Source organism: Eschrichtius robustus, chromosome 1 (assembly GCF_028021215.1).
Source record: "Eschrichtius robustus isolate mEscRob2 chromosome 1, mEscRob2.pri, whole genome shotgun sequence".
In the NCBI taxonomy this organism is placed as follows: domain Eukaryota; kingdom Metazoa; phylum Chordata; class Mammalia; order Artiodactyla; family Eschrichtiidae; genus Eschrichtius; species Eschrichtius robustus.
Genome location: NC_090824.1, coordinates 40,869,532 through 40,884,505, shown reverse-complemented (window position 1 = coordinate 40,884,505; position 14,974 = coordinate 40,869,532). Strand labels below are relative to the sequence as shown.

The following is a 14,974-nucleotide window of genomic DNA, read 5'->3' as shown; positions in this document are numbered from 1 at the left end:
TAGTTGATTCTAGGATAATAAACTCATACATATATATTCTGTGACCTTTCTATGATTTTATTCAAAGAAAATAATCCAAGATAATAAAATATTTATATAAAAGAATATAGTAGCATTATTTATAACAGCAAAAAACCTGGAAATAACAAAATATTCACTGTGAAAGAATGGCTAAATAAATTACAGCATACCGATGCAAAGACCTATTATAAGTCATCACAAATAAAATCTATTTAATGGCATGGAAAAATATCCTCAACAGTACATCAAGTGGAAAGAAAAGGATACAAAATACTATACATAGAATGCTTCAAATTTGGAGGAATAAACTAAAAGAACAAAACACAGATATGCACAGAAAAAATATAAGAATATACAACAGTATTATGTAGTGTCAGTTTTACCTGGGTGGTCGTATTTTTGTTTCTTTTATATTTTTCTCCATTTTCCAAATTTTCTACAATAAAATGTATTTGTTTTATATTTAAGAAAAATGTATTTAAAAACTAGGCATGCATGGTCAGTTAACCAGAGATGCAACCAATACAAATAATTTATTTGACTAGTATAAAAACCTGATATAACTTGTTACTCCCATTTCTTAGGAAAAATATAAACAGCAAATACCTGTATCTCCCTTTTCCAACCATTGATTGCAACTTGATTGTTTCTGTGGAGTTAACAATCTAAAATACAATAAACAAAATTTTTATATTATTTACTGAGCTGATAAATTATTTCAGAAATTAAAGCATTTTCTTATTTTTAAAGGTTACCTGAACTGCATAAAATTTTGTGAACTTTTAAAAGCCGTAACATGTGAACACTTTGAACAGTTATTCACAGCAGAGTCATTCAATACCTGAACAAAAGAAATTAAGCATTAGAATTGACTACACAAAACAATAAAATGTTTTGCTTGCCATGGATAATCAGGGCTCTCCAAGAACACTGTCACCTTCCTCATCCTCACTGTTATTATCAACATCAACAACAACTACAAACAAAACATTAAATTAAATGAAACAACTACATACAAAACATTAAGTCAAACACTGGGAAACAAAATGGTTTAACTCTCAAGGAATTTGATGTTTTTGACAAGTATAATAACTATGCCTGAGAGTATTTCTTCATTTAAGGTAAACTTTAAAATTTTTATTCCTTATTCATGATCAAGTGAATCTTACCATTTTCTCAACTAATAACCTGATGTCTGTGTCCCTCCATCCCCTATAATCTCACAAATTGACTATAGGAAAGGAAAACAGTAGGTTAAAAGATTAAAGCCTGAAACTTTCTTTTTAAAATATGTATGATATGTATGACAAAGCTAATATTTCATTTTTAACTTTAATTAAATTTAATACTAATATTTAAATCACTACTTTACTAATGTTTGTATTGTCTGTTTCAAGTCTTTCATCCTCCCTGAGTCACTCATTTTGAAGAGTCACTGATTTTTCTTATTTGACCTGAAATTAAAATACCTTTAATAGGAAAGTTTATCCATTTATATTTGTTATAACAGCCACTGGTCTTAATTCTGTCATCTTATGTGCCTTTAGATCATAAGAAAAAGACCTTGTCCCTCAAAGAACACTTGGCCCTTAAAGAACGAGTGTCATTACAGTTTTGATGTATGTTTTAAAAAATATACATGCTTGTATATTCCTCCTGGTACAAGTATTTCAAGTAATTGTTTAGAGTAGGTGCCAAGAAGTGAAATTGCTGAGTATGTGCATTTTTATTTTTAATGAGTACTGTGAACCAGTCCCCTAAAGCAGTTGTCCCAAATTATACTCCCACTGTTGTTGACTTCACTAGACATTATCAAATGTTTTAATGTCTGCAAATCTGACAGGTGAAACCAGGTATCTCATTGGTTTAATTTGCATTTCCCTGTTCTCCTGAGGTCAGGCATTTGTTATGTTTAGTGACCCTTAGTCTTTCCTTTTATGTAAGCTGACTTATCTTTTGACCATTTTTATAGTTTTTTAAATTAATTTTTAAGAATTATTATGTATTTCTTTGTATATTATACATTCCAGATACCAATCCCCTAAGTGACAATTCTGTCACTCTTTTAACTCTGTTAGTGTCTTTCACCATACAAAAGCTTTTTTATTTTGATATACTCCATTGATCAATTTGTCTTTTATTGTACTACACTGTTATAATAACTGCACTTTGATAATGTTTAAAAATGTTTGGGGATGATGAAAATGTTCTGAAATTAGACAGTGATGATGGTTACACTATCTTGTGAACATACTAAAAACCACTAAATTGTACACTTTAAAACAATCAATTTTATATGTGAATTATATCTCAGTAACGAAAGTTTAAAAATAAACATTTTAATATCTGGTAGTAAGAGTCTCCCTAACATTCTTTTAAAAATCTTTATTTAAAATCATTTATTAATCTATTAATGTAGGAAATCATATTGTTAGATTTTTCTTAATGCTAAACAATCATTGTATTCTTTGGGAAAACCAAGGTTAGTCATAATATATTACTCTTTCAATGTTACATTGCAAAATTTGGTTTGCTAATAACTTATTTAGGATTTTTACATCTATGTTCATTCTTGAGACTACGTACCATAATTTTTCTTTTCTTTCACTATCCTTGTCCTTGCTATCTAATGGATTATTCATTTATAATTTGTTGGATAGTTTCCAACTCTTTTTATACTCTGGAATTGTTTGTATAAAAAGATTATTTAATCCAATGGTTCTCAACTGGGGGCAATTTTGCCTCTTAGGAGACATTTGGCAATGGAGATATTTTTGATTGTCATAATTTGGGGATGAGGTGCTACTGGACTCTAGTGGGTCACAAGATGACCCCACAACAAAGAATTATCTGACCCAAAATGTCAAAGTGCCACTATTGAGAAACTCTGATCTAATCCTTAAAGGTTTGGTAGAATTCACCTGAAAAATTGAGTCTGGCGTGTTCTGAAGGGCATGTGTGGTAGAGGGAAAAGGGAGGGAAATAAGGGAGAAAAGAGGGAAATAGGTATTTATATACATTTCAGTTTCACTTACATCTGTTTCTTCTAGGTTATTGATCTATTCATGTTTCTCTTTTTCAGTCTATTTAGCAATTTATATTGTGCTAAAAAGCTGTCCATCTTACCTAAATTTTCAAATTTATGGGTATATAGTTTTATAGTATCCTTTTAGGACTTAGAAAAGATTTCTTACATAAGTGTAGAGATATGCACTTTTCCCCCCTTTTATTCTTTTCTTTTGTTGGGGGGGGTATTCTCTTTTTTCTCTACACTTGCTGAAACTTACTAGCTTTGGCTATATTAATTAACCCAACTTTTAAATTTCATTAATTTCTACTTTCTTTGCATTTATTATTTTATTTCTGTATTTTCAGTTAAGCTTTTCATACTTTGAGTGCAACTTTTTATACTTAAAGTTCAGTTAATTTTAATCTTTCTTATTTTCTAGTATGTTTGTTTTCAAATATAAATGTCTCTCTGAGGACCAATTTGGCTACATTTCACAGGTTTGGGTTTATAGTATTCTTTTGAATAGTTTTTAAATTCTATTTTGATTTCTTCTATAACCCAAAAGTAATTTCAAAGTATGCGAATTTCTTTTTTCTCAGCCAAATAGTTTTTTGAGGAGAGGGCTATCTTTTTGTTTAACTTGTATTTTTGTATGCTGTGGTTAGTGAAGATAGCAGCTTTTTAGAATTGGTTGAGATATCCTTTTTGTTCTAGTAAATAGTCAATTTTGGTGAATACTGCAAACAAAATTTAACTGAATTCTGTGTATGTTGGGTACAAAGTTTGCTAATTGTGCTACTCAGGTCCTCTACATCCTTACTTATTTTTCATCTATTTGATTCGTTCTTATGACAGAAACTGCCAGTTTTCTATCCTATCCAAAATCTACATTTCCTTTGTGTTCTGATTTAAAAAGCAAACAAACAAAAAAGCCCATCATATTTCTCAACCTTTCTGCAGATGGAGGTAGCCATGTTACAAACTTCTGGCCAATGAAACATTAACATAAATTGTTTAAGGAGCTTCCATAAAAGATCCCTAAAATGAGGCTGACTCAACTAGCCTTTCTCCCCTTCTTCTTTCCTGCCTAGAAGGAAGATATGATGGCAAGTTGTAATGGTTAGCTTCTGACCATGAAATAACCTTGAGGTGAAAGCCTAGCATTAAGGATAACAGGGAAAGAAAACACCAATGGAGCTTGAGAAATGATGACATTGTGGAGATGGTGCCACAATTTCCCTCTTCAATACAATTCCTTTAGAAATGTCTTACCGTTTTTGGTCTACTGGGTATAGAGATTGGTATTTTCAAATATCTTTTATTTTTAGAAGTAAGGGAGAAGGCTACAGTATATGCTCAGGCTGCCATATTGAAACTCTTTTAAGTCTTTTAGATCCTGAGATTGTACTAATGGCTACTTTAATATATATATAACACACACACACACACACACATGTCCTAAATGCAATACATTCACTATCTCATTTAATGCAAGCATTTAATTTGTACTATTAAAAAAGAAATACCTACCTGAATATCACTTTCTTTTTGTCTGAAGTCAATATTGGCAAGTTTTGACTGCTTCACAGAACTTTCTTCTTTTTTATCTAGGTTATTAAATGGTACAACTTCAAATCAATTCCAGAAATAGAATCAAATGGCATGCCCAATATTTAACCTAACCTTGTAATTTTAAAAAATCAAGTTACATTAATATTTAATTTAAATTAAAATAAAGAATTATGAATCACTACATATTCTTAATTCCTCTATAATAGCTATTACAATAACCATGAATGTAAAATGAAAAACAGCTGACAAAAATAAACTAATTAAATTAAATTTAAAAAAACAGCTGACAAAACTACATCTTTATAATGGGACTACATCTTTATAATGGGGAACCAAATAACAAAGAGTGGTGATATTAATGACTGGGGGACTAAAACAGCCAATGCAGTTAACCTAATACATTGTAGTTAATCTATCCATTGAATGAAACATTCAAATATCTCAGTGACTAAGTCATAAATATCATTATCACAAGTCTGCCACCCACTTTAATCATACATACTGATAATACAACCTCTCAAATGAAAAATATATAATTATTCATCCTCCCCTGGCAGCTGGAAACCAGACTGAAACACTTTTTAAAAAAATATCGTATGAGTGATTTCTTTCTCAAAGAGAAAAATGTTGTGTATAGAAGGCACATCTTGTTTGCTCTCAGAAAAAATCAAAGTGGCACTTTACTGAGTCTATAGGTATCCAGTATTGTTTGCTCTTGCTTACACCAAATGATAACTAAAGTTGCTCCTTTCTATTTCTTCTTTTATGTGTTTTCAAAGAAAACTAAGTTTTTGAATAATAAACAGATACTGTACCTTTAACTCTTGGTTCTGAAGGATGCATCTTTATTGGTTTGACTAATTTCCGAGATTCATATGGAAGAAATAATTGACTGTTTTGAGGGGTTTTATTCAACGTAAGTACATGCTGTTCATCTTTTTCAAAAATTCTAAAGAGTGAATTATAAATATTAGCTAAGTAAAAAATTAATATATTTTAAAGCTAGAAGAGATATTTAGATATTATATAGTTAAAACTCATCAATTTGCAGATAATGAAAAGAAGTTCCAGAGAATTTAACAAATCCGCCCAATATTATTAAATTACTTACTAGTGTCACAACTAAAACACACTTTTCCTGATTAAGTCCAGGGCTCTTCTCAATGTACCACACTCTCATTTTTAAAACATAATCATTTTAACAGACTTTCTAAACCTGTGAAAAACATTTTAAACCAAAACTGTATTTGCAAATAGCATGCTTTAGATTTTGAAGTACTACTTCAAACTTTAAAAAGATTTATTCAGAAAAAAATCAACTAGCATGAACACAGACATCATTAAAGCAATATTACAATCATAAATGGATCTTTTAAGTATTTTACTGGAAGAATAATTTCATTGAATTTTTCCTAAATTAGAGAAATAATTTATATTATTAATAGTTAAATAATAATTTAAATACTGGTATTATTTGATAATAACTATCAAAATATAAGTAAAAATAACTAAATAGTTATATGTTTCTCTCAACAGAGAATTTTTATATTAAAAAGTTATCAATAAAGTGAAATTCTGTACATTTACTTATTTTTCTTATCAATGTCATTATAAAATTAAAGACACATTACCATGGATGTGAGACGTGGGAGTGGGGAAATCAATAAAAATAACAGATCCAAGGAAATAGGATAAGGGAAATTAACTTGGGAGAACAGTGTGTTGAAAAATCAGATTAAGAGCAATATAGCCTGAGAAGAAGAATTTAAGATTTTAAAAGGGTATAGGCAGAAAGACAAAAAGAAAATTTATCAAAAACAGCAACAGTAATACATCTATTTTTCTGTCACACAGTAACAGACAAAATCAATCTTTTCTTTTTAAGTGCCTCCACCACTGATGTCTATTTTATCACCATTAGGATGAAAGACAAGCAAACATACGATGCCACAGATTCAGTAACATTTTGATTCCTCTTCACTCTCTGTGGCAAAGGAGAACTGGTCAAGCTGGTGACAGGATGATAAAAAGGCAAATACATTGCTGTTCCCATCATTTTTCCTCTTGTTTTACTCCTTTTGGTGACCCATAATGGAAAACTGGATGAAATGTACAACTGACAGGTTACAGAACAGCAAATGGGCTGCTGCTACCCTATTTCTCTCTACACATTATCCTTTACCTTACTAAATAATAAGCAAATTTGAATATTAGTCCATAATATTTAAAGGTATAAATTAATATTTTTCATAAGAAATGAATAGAAAACAGCCTGCACAATAAATGTTTATAGATACTATGTAAATATTAGTGGCTTGGGCTACAATATGTAATCAAATTTTAAATGCAGAATATCTGTTCACATAAAATCCCATTTTAAAGTTTACTTATACCTTTCTTTCGATTCCTTTCTCTTTTCTATATTTTTATTTTCTTCTTCCAGAGTTTCTGAAAGATTCTTCATTTCATAAAGTCTTGCAATCTGCTAAAAGGAAAAATGATAAAGCAAAACAAAATAATTACCTGCAAAGCATTAAGGAACATATGGTTTATCCTAACTAATGAATATGATTTTTTTCTACATAATCACAAGACATATTTTTGGTAGTATTAGCAATCTTTTAGTGAAAAGAGTCAAAATTAACAATAAATCATACTCCTTTTATTTTTCCTTATAACTCCATTAGCAAACCCATTAGATTTCAATGAACTTTCAACTTCTTTTTTAAAAAGGACAGTCAGAAGCAAAGTAGACATTGATTCCCTACATAGAGATGTAGTTACCATATATTTTAAAGAAAGTGGCATCCACTTTCTTCTCATTACTAAAATGATATTAATACTATTTGGAACCTCATGCCTATGAACGATAAATATACCATGTTTACAGTTTTCAGAAAATTTAGAAAATCAGCTATTCAACTTTTTTTCAAAATTTGGAAGTGAATTTGATGGGTTCTCATACCCATCAATGAAAGCCACATTTCAATACAATACTAAAAATGTATTCATGAAAATATCATGCACCATCAATCTTAAAGGCTAAACTAGCTTTATAAAGATTATAGTCATAAATTTTCTAGAGTAAGTCTTTTAAATTATTTACTGCCTTGTTCTCTTTTTTGACAACACTGTTGTAAGCTCTGCTAATGCCTTTAAGTACCTATTATTAAGCTCCATCTTGTTCCTTCCTATCTTCTTTCCTTAGAACCCAAAGAAAGTTAAACTATTCCCCAAAACTCAGATCTGAATACACTCAATATCTAAAACACATTTTGGCTTCAATGGTAATCTGAGGCAAATAAATAATTATAAGTTTTTCTCCATATCGAGGCTCTTTAGAAACAGCTCTTCTTAGACGTTCATCTAACACACCATTACACTTATACATTAACACGTATATTAGAAACATATAACAAAATTAATACCTGGTTTAAATAATTAATTTCTATTTCCACATCATCTACTTCTTTCTTCAATTCATATGATCTTTTGGAAAATTTGTTGGCATGTTTAAGAGTATCTTGTGTTTTACATCTCAAATTAACCCTTTTATGTTAAGGAACTATGTTATACAAGTAACTTTCACACTTACATACACTATATCAAAAATAATTAGTATTATATAACATTATTTGTATATGTATATATAAGTAATATTAATAACAGTATCTGAAAATAGCTGTAAGACTAGTACAAACATTTGGCAAACTGACAAAGACAATTTATTGTTCACCTATGTTATATATTTAGCTTAAAAATAACATTTCTTCAAAAATATGTGTCAGGATTTTTTCTTTCAGTTAAATATTTTCACAGGGTGGTTTTTTACTTTTGGTTTTTACCCAACTTTATCATGTCATTTGGCATGATGAACATAATCAATTCAGGTCCAAACTTAACGTCTTGTGTTTCTGTAATTTATTTGTTCCAAAGTCAACATTAAAAATCCACTCAATTTTCCTTTTCTTGCTCTTTAAGGTCCATCAGTGCACACTGCAGAACTCAAAAGAGAGCTGCATCTTCTATCTGAACTTTCTGCTTGAACTGGATTTATACCCAATTTCAAGTAGAGAATTTCTCAGCTGTTAACAGACACCCTGCATGGTTATTAGCTACTACCATTTCCTAAGTTACTCTACAATCCATTTAGGAGAATTTAAAAATGAATAAAACAGTGTTAATGAACAAGAATTCCAGAGAAAATCTTTATCAGACCTTTCCTATTTCGCTAAAACTTATGATTTATATGCTAGCACATAAAATTTCAGATGAACATTATTTATAATGCTATGCTGTTATCAAAAGTATCAATTTAAAATTTTAGATATAGACATTTAAATCCTAATCTTCAATTCTCCCTACCTCCATCACCTCTTCATGTTTGTCATGTAATCTTATGCCTCATCCGTTTCTACATCCAACTCCCTAAACCCCTGCTGTGCCTTATGCATCTACCAACCTCTGCCTCTTCCTATTGAGAAGTTAAAACACAGATGGGCAGCAAATGAACAACTAAGTACAGAATAAGCTAAAACCCAAACATGGAGAGAGCAAGCAGCAAAGGAGTTAAAAGGATGATTTGGGATGAAGTAGAATGAAGCAAGGTAGAATGCAGGGATAAAGAAGACTTAGTACAAACAGTGGAGTTATAATCTGATAGGAAAGCATATGAAGGATTGTGGAGGTTGGAAGAGGATTAAAGTTCCAAGTTCATCATCAGGGAAGATCTCCTTGACAAACAGATGAGACTTAGACCAATTAAGAATTACTTAAGCATCTAATACAATGCCACTGTATTACTTCTTTACATGTCTGTCTCCTCTACTAAACTGTGAGCTCCTTGTAAGAAAGCTCTGTATCTTCTTGAGTACTGCCTGGCACAAAGTAGGTACCCAATGAATTGTGACTCACCTCCTTACCATCTTCCATCTTAACAAGTAATAATCAATTGATTTAATTGGAACTCTTTGGTAAGACAGAGCAAGATGACTTTTTCATTGGTTTGGTTGATAAGATATGCCACTTAAAGACAGATACATATACCACTTATTGGCATTAAAATTTCTTGCTTCTGATGACATGCACATGTATGAAAACTAATCCCAGATGATCTTTAAAGTAATCTCTAAATTTTTTAATTAAACAAAATACCAAATCAATGTGATTCTCACAGGGAAACGCAATAACAATTAAAATACAGAAATAATACTTATCCAATAAAAATTCTAAGTAGAAATACTACTGTGGATACATATGTAATGTCCAACTGGTAAGTGATGGAAAGGGAGCAGGCACTGAAAAACAAAGTCATATTTTAGACTAATTTATTATATTTTTTTCATTACAAAGATAATGTTATTAAAACAGTATGTAACAAAACCATTAATACCTAAAAATTCCATAAAAATAGTTTCATTCATTTTTAGTTGTTCAGTACGTGCCAACACTCTGTTTTGAATTTCTTCATGTTCTCTTTTCTTCTCATAATATTCATGTGAAAGAGGTGTTTCTGAGTATTTTTGTTGGTATTGCTTTAAAACATCTTTATACTGACATATATAACCGTGGTACATTTTTCTGTTAAAATTAAAAGAAATGATATCACTATAACAAAAGTATATCTAAAATCACTTGTTAAAAGTCTACTAAATTAAGCATAACAGACAAGTTAAAAATCTACTTATTCTTGCTTCCCTCAATACTGTCTGTCCTTCAAACTTTTCTTAACTCTATTACACTTTTCAATTCTCTACTCTTTTTCTTCACTGCCTGAGTTACTCACTCCTCAATCATGTTCAATTAAACTTCCACTTCCACCAGTTTAATGAAACTACCCTTCCCAAGGTTATCAATGATCTAATTTGTCCACCTTAGTGATCTCTTTTCACTTTTCATCCTAAATGACACTGCAGAACCTGGTTCTTTTGATGACTTCTTGAATCTCTATCCTCCCTGAGTTCTGAATCTCTATTCTTCCCAGTTCAGCTACCTCTATAACTATGCTATTAAATCTCCTTCAGTTTTCTAAGCTAAAGTTATCATGTTCTAGGTGATAGAACTTTGGGTTCACAATCATTCTTGTATACTCCAGAACTATTTTATAAGAAAATTTCAGCACTGTTTGGAGGAACTCCTTCAAGTACAACTAAGGTAGAGGTGCATGGTCATCTATTTTGGAACCAGTCTTGAATGAGATGGTCAATTCTTGCAAAAGGATATTAACTCTTCCTTCTCATTTGAACTTTGCTTGATCTACAATAGGGGTCAGTTACTATGATCTATGGGCCAAATCTAATCTGCCACCTGTTTTTGTACAGCCTATGAGCTAAGAACAATTTTTACGTTTTTAAATGATTAAAAAAAATCAAAAGAATAATAATGTTTCATGACATATTAAAATTATATGAAAATCAAACTGCAATGTCCATAAATAAAGTTTTATTAGAACACAGTCAATCACTTACGTACTGCCTAAAGTTGCTCCTGTACCACAGTATCAGACTTGAGTAGCTGTGACAAAGACAGTATATTCCCACAAAGCCTGGAATGTTTACTATATGGCCCTTTACAAAAAAAAGTTTGTCAGTCCTCATCTACAACACTGAACATGTTCAATCCAGGTTCATTGCAAAAAACATATTCTTGGGAGGAGAAAAAGATGGCAGAGTAGAGGGACGTGGAGCTCACCTCCTCCACAAACACATCAAAACTACATCTACAAGTGGAACAATTCTCACAGAATACCTACTGAAAGCTTGCAGAAGATCTCATACAACCAAAGCTACAAGAAAAATTCCCAGGTAACCACTGCTCCTGCAGAAGGGCTGAAATCTGAGCCAATTACCTGCACTTCCCCTTGGCATGGGGGTGAGGCTTGGGCAGGTTCTTGTGCAGGCAGATTTGCGAGCACACATGCATGCCTAAAGGACCTCTGAGCTCATTATGAGCACTTCCGCAGTGGATGTGGCCCCTTGAGGGCAGCGCCAACAACAGATTTCTTTGTGGGCGTGCACACCAAGTGGCAGGCGGCATCACAGAGTTGCATGTCACAGTGGACAGCTCCTGGGGAAGAACACGCAGTGGCTCCTTTCTCAGAGGGAGTGCTCCCAGTCCCACCTACCTCACATCACAGCTTAGAATCGGATCTGGGGGCTTCTACTCCAACAACTGGGGAGCAGACCCTGACCCTGACAGGGCTATGACAACCACCAGAGCAAAGAGGAGGCCCCACCCAACATCCAGTGCAGGCTCTGGTAACCACAACACCAAACACATCCCCTATCAAGGGGACAAGGGCCAGCACAACCTGAGGAAAGTCTTGGCAAGCATCCATACCACAAACAGCCCTCACACTGAAAATATTGCACTCACACAGTCTACACAAGGGTCACTCCCACTGTCCCATAAAAACAGATCTTCAAGACCACAGTAGATAAGTGTTTCTCCAAAATTCATAGAGTTGGAGAAATATAAGTAAAATGAAAAAAGCAGAGGAACTACTCTGAATTAAAAGAACCAGAGAAATTCCCTGAAAGAACAATGAAACAGACCTCTCCAATCTACCAGACCCTGAGTTCAAAAGAGAGGTAATAAAAATGCTGAAGGAACTAAGAAAATCAATAGAAACGCAGATCACTGTAACAAGGAATTAGAAACTATAAAAAGAAGCCAATAGAAATTAGACAACTCAATTGCCAAAATGAAAACTGAGCAAAAGGCATAAATAGTAAACTAAATAATGCAGAATAAGAAGTGATCTGGAAGACAGAATAACTGAAATCACCCAAGCAGAACAGCAGACAGAAAGACAAATGAAAAAAAGAAAGAGGGCTTCCTTGGTGGCGCAGTGGTTGGGAATCTGCCTGCCAATGCAGGGGACACGGGTTTGAGCCCTGGTCCGGGAAGATCCCACATGCCGCGGAGCAATTGGGCCCGTGAGCCACAATTACTGAGCCTGCGTGTCTGGAGCCTGTGCTCCGCAACAAGAGAGGCCGCGATAGTGAGAGGCCCGCGCACCGCGATGAAGAGTGGCCCCCGCTCGCTGCAACTAGAGAAAGCCCTCACACAGAAACGAAGACCCAACACAGCCATAAATAAATAAATAAATAAATTTAAAAAAAAGAGAAAGAAAGCAACATATGAGATCTATGGGATAATAAAAGCAAGCCAATCTACGCATAATAGGAATCCCAGGAAAAAAAGAAAGAGAAAGGGGGATCAAAAATGTTTTCAAAGAGGGGCTTCCCTGGTGGCACAGTGGTTGAGAATCCTCCTGCCAATGCAGGGGACACGGGTTCGAGCCCTGGTCTGGGAAGATCCCACATGCCGCGGAGCAACTAGGCCCGTGATCCACAATTACTGAGCCTGCGTGTCTGGAGCCTGTGCTCCGCAACAAGAGAGGCCGCGATAGTGAGAGACCCGCGCACCGCGATGAAGAGTGGCCCCCGCTTGCCGCAACTAGAGAAAGCCCTCGCACAGAAACGAAGACCCAACGCAGCCATAAATAAATAAATAAATAAATAAATAAATAAAATTTAAAAAAAAATGTTTTCAAAGAAATTATGGCTGAAAACTTCCCAAACCTAAAGAAGGAAACAGCAATCCTGGTACAGGAAGCACAGAGGTTCCCAAACAAGATGAACCCAAACAGACCAAATCTAAGACATATCATAATTAAAATGGCAAAAGTGAAAGATAAAGAGAGGATTCTAAAGGCAGCAAGAGAAAAAACAAAGAGTCAGTTACAAGGGAACCCCCATAAGGCTACCAGCTAATTTCTCTAAAGAAACTTTGCAGGCCATAAAGGAGGGGCAAGATATATCCAAAGTCCTGAAAAACAAAAACCTGCAACCTAGGATACTCTACCCGGCCAGACTGTCATTTAGTGTAGAAGGAGAGATAAACAATTTCTCAGACAAGCAAAAACTAAAAGAAGACAGCAATACTAAATCTACCCTAAAAGAAATATTGAGATCTTCTCTAAATAGAAAAGAAGCAGGAATCAATAAAAAAGGTAAACTCACAATAGGAAAGGCAAATATATAAAAGGATTGAATATCACTTAAATAAGCCAGTACATGGATTAAAAAACAATCAAAAAAATTCTGTGAAAGCAATTATAAGTACAATGAACAGCAAAAAGATAAACATTAAGATGTAAACTAGGACATCAAAATCACAAAATGTGGGGGAGGGGAGTAAGAAAATGCAGATCTTTTAGAATGTGTTTGAGCTTATATGATTATGAATCTAAAGGAAGTAGATACAGTTATGAGATAACATACTTGAAAATCAGGGTAATCACAAATCAAAAACATAAAATAGATTCACAAAAACCAAAAAGAAAGGAACTCAAGCATAATACAAACCACAAACAGGAAAACAAAAAGGAGGAGAAAGGAACAAAGATGTGCAAAATCAACTGGAAAACAAGGTTTAAAATGGCAATAAATACATATTATCAATAATTACTTTATACATAAATGGACTAAATGCACCAATCAAATACATAGAGTGGCAGGTTAGATAATGAAACAAGTATCTACAATATGCTGCCTACAGGAGACCCACTTCAGGGTGAAAGACACATATAGATTGAAAGTGAGCAGATGGAAAAAGATATTTCATGCAAAAGGAAATGACAAGAAAGTGGGGGTAGCAATACTCACATCAGACAAAACAGACTTTAAAACGAAGGCCACAAAGAAAGACAATGAAGGTCAACATATAATAAGATGATCAATACAAGAGGATATCACACTCATTAACACATATGCACCCAATATAGGAGGACCAAAATACATAAAACAAATACCAAGAGACAAAAAGGGAGAAATTGATGGGAATACAACAATAGTAGGAGAGTTTAACACTGTACTGACATCAATGGACAGATCTTCCAGACAGAAAATCAATAAGGTAACAGAGATCCTAAATGACACAATAGAACAGTTAGACTTAATTGATATCTACAGGACACTACATCCAAAAAAACCAGAATACACATTCTTTTCAAGAGCACATGGAACATTCCCTAGGATAGACCACATACTAGGACACAAAACAAACCTCAACAAATTTAAGAGGACAGAAATTATTTCAAGCAACTTTTCTGAGTGCAACGGTATGAAACTAGATATCAACCACAGAAAGAGAAATGAGAAAAAAAATGATTACATGGAGACTAAACAACATGCCACTAAAAAACCAATGCGTCAGTGATGAAATCAAAGAGGAAATTTAAAAATACCTCGAAACAAACGACAATGAAAACACAACCATACAAAATCTATGGGATGCAGAAAAAGCAGTTCGAAGAGAGAAGTTCATAGCAATACAGGTCTTCTTCCAAAAACAAGAAAAATCTTA

General features: G+C 33.1%; 1 protein-coding gene across 1 annotated transcript in view; it reads right to left on the bottom strand.

The window, feature by feature from the left end:
* C1H14orf39 (chromosome 1 C14orf39 homolog) overlaps window positions 1-14,974 on the bottom strand; it is a 50,466-nt gene that overhangs the window by 17,232 nt on the left and 18,260 nt on the right. Inside the window, exons 5-12 of the mRNA XM_068525147.1 lie at window positions 9,996-10,183; window positions 9,858-9,900; window positions 8,032-8,152; window positions 6,997-7,088; window positions 5,419-5,552; window positions 4,562-4,638; window positions 777-862; window positions 628-686 (exon numbers count right to left, since the gene is read on the bottom strand). Coding sequence (XP_068381248.1) covers window positions 628-686; window positions 777-862; window positions 4,562-4,638; window positions 5,419-5,552; window positions 6,997-7,088; window positions 8,032-8,152; window positions 9,858-9,900; window positions 9,996-10,183 — 800 coding nt within the window. The remainder of the gene's footprint in view (window positions 1-627; window positions 687-776; window positions 863-4,561; window positions 4,639-5,418; window positions 5,553-6,996; window positions 7,089-8,031; window positions 8,153-9,857; window positions 9,901-9,995; window positions 10,184-14,974) is intronic.